Genomic DNA, 864 nt, shown 5'->3' with positions numbered 1-864 from the left:
AGAGAGAGAGAGAGGTTTCTCAAAAAGCGTATTTCTATTAGATTTTTTATAAATGGTCAGCGTACCTTTTAGTAAATCGACCAACATCTTTTTTTTAAGTGGTTAGCATTTTTTGCCATAGTGCCTATATAAAGACATCAAAATGGAAGAGAGGTCTTCTATCCTGCAAGATTCATTTACTAATGAAATAATTTTCGTCAAAGGATAGAAAATACTCTTCTCTAACGAAATCATTCATTTTCTTTCCAGACACGTCAGGTATTTTTGGGTCTCTGCTTGCCAGGTACATGCGATCGCACATCCCTGACCTCGATGCTAAGGGCCAGTGCTGATAGAGTCGAACGCGAGGGCAATTCGACCTATCGATCGAGCGGCCCGAAAATTCACGTTGTTACGGTGAAGCCCGTGCCATCCAGCAATTACTGCGCCTGGCAAGATCCCAAATTTTACGTCCTTTCGTGAGTAATCCTAAAAATCCTCTTACAACCGAACCATAAATTGCTCGAAAAGCCGTAGTTCAGCGCGACCAGTCAGTTCATGATACGACTTTTCGCATTGCATAATAATTCAATATTGTTAAAAAATACATCTATCTACCGGAAAGAAGCAATCGTGACGTAATTGTTAGTTAATTCCATTTCGTAAATTGATTGTTCCGATTGTTGTACATGTATATATAAATATAATCATTTATACACGATATTATTTAAATACGATGTTTTTATTATACAATCTTTCACGGCGTTCTAGGTAAGATTGGCTCCGATAATAGAAAAATATTATTCATGCGATTTAAAGTGCGAAAAGCGCTTGAGCTATCTAACGGCGCAAGTTGGAAAATTTCATTCTAGGACACAGTGCTCC

General features: G+C 38.0%; 1 protein-coding gene across 1 annotated transcript in view; it reads left to right on the top strand.

Annotated features, from left to right (window-relative positions):
• Positions 1-458, top strand: part of LOC105624415 — a gene marked incomplete at its 3' end in the record, with an annotated part of 11,288 nt that extends 10,830 nt beyond the window's left edge. Inside the window, exon 3 of the mRNA XM_012205781.1 lies at positions 250-458. Within this exon, the coding sequence (XP_012061171.1) occupies positions 250-458 (209 nt within the window). The remainder of the gene's footprint in view (positions 1-249) is intronic.
• Between the last annotated feature and the right edge of the window lie 406 nt (positions 459-864).

Source organism: Atta cephalotes (assembly GCF_000143395.1).
Source record: "Atta cephalotes unplaced genomic scaffold scaffold00077, whole genome shotgun sequence".
Taxonomy (NCBI): domain Eukaryota; kingdom Metazoa; phylum Arthropoda; class Insecta; order Hymenoptera; family Formicidae; genus Atta; species Atta cephalotes.
Note: the sequence above shows the minus strand (reverse complement) of the source record. Positions and strands in the feature narration are given on the sequence as shown.